Source organism: Monoraphidium neglectum, assembly GCF_000611645.1.
Source record: "Monoraphidium neglectum strain SAG 48.87 unplaced genomic scaffold scaffold05384, whole genome shotgun sequence".
In the NCBI taxonomy this organism is placed as follows: domain Eukaryota; kingdom Viridiplantae; phylum Chlorophyta; class Chlorophyceae; order Sphaeropleales; family Selenastraceae; genus Monoraphidium; species Monoraphidium neglectum.
The window spans coordinates 1-3,251 of NW_014008246.1; the positions used below are offsets into that span (position 1 = coordinate 1).

At 68.8% G+C, this 3,251-nt stretch overlaps 1 protein-coding gene across 1 annotated transcript; it reads right to left on the reverse strand.

Moving 5' to 3' along the window:
* Positions 1-2,192: 2,192 nt before the first annotated feature.
* Positions 2,193-3,103, reverse strand: MNEG_15498 (tetrahydrofolate dehydrogenase/cyclohydrolase, putative; the record flags this gene model as incomplete). The annotated part of the gene is made up of 3 exons (XM_014036031.1): positions 2,193-2,325; positions 2,602-2,831; positions 3,095-3,103. The coding sequence occupies 3 exons, from the start codon at positions 3,101-3,103 to the stop codon at positions 2,193-2,195; spliced, it is 372 nt and encodes a 123-aa protein (XP_013891485.1).
* Positions 3,104-3,251: the final 148 nt, after the last annotated feature.

The following is a 3,251-nucleotide window of genomic DNA, read 5'->3' on the forward strand; positions in this document are numbered from 1 at the left end:
CTCCTGACGCGCCGGCGCCGAGCGCCGCCGACGCCGGCGGCCGGCGGCCGCGGCGCGCGGCGGCGGTGCCTCATGCGGCGGTCGTCCGGGGCCGGCGCGGGGCCAGGAAGAGGCGCAAGGTGTTGGAGGGCTGGGCATTTGATTCGGACGACGGCTGGTCGAGCGGTGACAGCAACCAGGGCGTGGAGGCCCCGGCCCCGCCCCCACCGCAGCAGCAGCAGCAGCAGCAGCAGCAGCAGCAAGAGCAGCGGCGGCGAGAGGAGCCGGAGGGGCAGGGCGAGCAAGAGGGGCCGCAGCGGCAGGAGCTGCCGCCGGAGCGAAGAAGCGATGCGCCGCAGCAGCTGGCGCAGCTGAAGCAGGTGGATACCGCAGGTGGAGGCACGCAGGAGCAACACCAGCGGCAGCAGCAACAGCAGGAGCAGCAGCAACAGGAGGAGCAGCAGCAGCAGCGGGAGCAGAAGCAGGCGACGCCGGCTCCAAAGCGCAAGCGGCGCCATCGGCAGCCCCCCCAGCGGCACCCGCAGCCGGGGCAGCAGCTGTCCTCTGATGGGGAGCAGGACAGCGGCCGAGCACAGACGCCGCCGCCCGCCAAGCGGCGGCGCGGCAGTGCAGGCGCCGTGGGCAATGCTGCCGCTGCCGCTGCGCCTGTCGCTGCCCCAGCGCCAGGGGCAGCAGCACCCGACTCGGAGGCAAACGCGGCTGCCACGGTCGCAGCGGCCGCGGCGACAGCGGCAGCAGGGCCCGGAGGCGGAGGGGCCACCCCGGCGCCGTCGGTCGTGCCTCCTCCGCCTAGTCAGCCGCATGACCAGAGCTTGGGGGCCCCAGAGGCACTCAGCAGCGGCGGCGGTGGCAACGATGGACTCCTCTCAGCGGCGCAGCAGCAGCAACCGCCCGATGGGGCTGACACCGGGCAGCAGCAAAAACAGGAGCAGAAACAGAAGCAGAAGCAGCCAGCGAGACAGCAGCAGCAGCAGGAGCAGCAGCAGGAGCAGCAGCAGGAGCAGCCAAAACAGAAGCAGAAGCAGAAGCAGCATCGGCACCAGCAGCAGAAGCAGAAGCAGCCTGCAATACGGCAGCCGCATGACCCTGGGGACCACACCCAGCCTGAGACTGGTGTTGCCACGGCCGCAGCCGCAGCCGCAGCCGCAGCCGCTGCTGCATCCACAGCCGCTGGCGCGGCCAACGGCGGCGGTGCAGGTGTCGCCGTGGGCCTGGTGGGAGACGGGCGCGACGGCCAGGCCAAGAGCCCCAGCCCCACTCCTGCTAAGAAGAAGCGGGCCAGGAACGAGCTCGCCACGCTGCTGCAGGATGCAGAGGGGCTCGCCAGCGGCATCGCCGCCAGGCGGGGCGTGCGACAAGGGAGGCGGTGACGGCCACCATCGTGGGCCCGGCGGCGGCAGTTTTATATTAGGCAGGAGTGGCTGGATCAGCACGCGGGGAGGGGGCAGGGAAGCATGGCAGCTGATGAGCCCCAGCCATCTGCTGGGGGGCTGACAGCAGGGGGTGCGTTGACAGCGTAGACAACACTTTGTCCTTCGAGCGTGCGGGCCTGTTGACGAGACACTGGTCGTTGCCATGTAACCGCTCATATCGCTGCACGAATCCGGCTGGCGTCACCGCGCTGGTGACGAATGGCCACAGCCAGGATTTCGCGTTACAAACAAACTTTGATTGTGGATGTGCAATCCAAAGAGAAGGGCGCGTCGGTGTTCCTCGGCCGACGCGGCTGCAGCCTGTGGGCCCGACATTGATCACATGGCCGGTGCAGGCTGCGGCGGCCGCACGGCCCGTGGTGCTGCTCGGAGTGGTGATGCATTGACTACGCTCTCAAAGGGCTGCAGGCCACAGGCACCCCTCCAGGGCGGCCCAGAAGCGCACCCGGCTGGAAGCCGCGATGCAGAAAAACAGGCTGCGGCTGCTCTAGGGGCCCATAGCTCGCACGCGCCATCAAAATTGGTGCCACCAAGAGCCGGCGTCGCAGCCCAAAGCTGGCAGCTCCAGTATGCTGTCTTGGGCCCGATGTCTCTGGTGTCTCTCGACCTTCCGCTCAACTCCCCTGCATCGCTCTGCCCTGCGCCCAGCCGCCTCCACGCACTAGCTGCCCAATACCCGCAGCTGCCCGCCCGCCGGAACATGCCGCTGGGTGGCTAGCGCTGGGCCCCGTTGGGCACCGCAGGGCACCTGTTGCTGCGTTACCGACCTGTGGTCTTGCTGCCGCCCAGCAGCCGCCGCGCGACGCCCTTCACCACAGCGGCACCCGCCAGCGTCCCCAGCACGATGGTGCTCCAGTGGGGCTGCGGCCGCGCCTCGCCGCTCTTCTTTTGGCTTTGGAGGCACAAGAGTGGGGTGCAGCGGATAGGGGACAAGGGGGGTTGGTGACCGCACCGCATCAGCGGGCAGTACGCCGCAAGCAGGCAGACCCTCTGTACAGCGGTGATCGGACGGGTGCCGTAACACACCACAGCTGGCAACGCAACAGCGGTGTCTGCATGCGGGCGGGGCCCCCACCCTGCGGCCTCTCGGCCGGCCGAGCTCATCCGACACCTCAGCACGCCGCAACCCCGCCCTCGGCCCCTCCCCAAACCCCGGCGCGCCCCTCACCCGGCCGTGCCCTCGACGAAGCGCTGCGCCGACGCGAGCGTGTTTTTGAGCAGCAGCGCGATCGTCATCGGCCCGACGCCGCCCGGCACCGCGGTGATCGCGCCCGCCACTGGCTGGCACGACTCAAAGTCGCAGTCGCCGACGAGGCGGTAGCCCAGCTTCTTGGATGAGTCGTCGATGGGGTTGGTGCCCACGTCAATGATGACAGCGCCCGGCTTGATCCAGGAGCCCTGGGGGATTGACCCAGGGGTGCGGAAGGGGTTGAGGGGGGGTCGTCGGGCTGGATGGCGGCGATGAGGGGGGCTTGAGGGTCGGCGGGGGCGCGGGCGCGGGCGGCGGCGAGCTGGGGACGCGCTTGCTGTTGCTTGCTGGGTGTCTCTGCTCGCAGCAGGGCGGTCAGATGCTCACCAGCTGCCCGGCAGCTGCTGCACACTCCGTCAAACATGCACACACGCGCGCGCACACACACACACGCACACACACACACACATACAAGGAGCATTGCTGCGTGCAAAGTGCATCACGCGCGGACGCACACCAGCACACACACACACACACACACACACACACACACACACACACACACACACACACAAGCATGCACAGAAGCACGCACGTGCACACAGACAAACTCACACATGCAGCCTCCG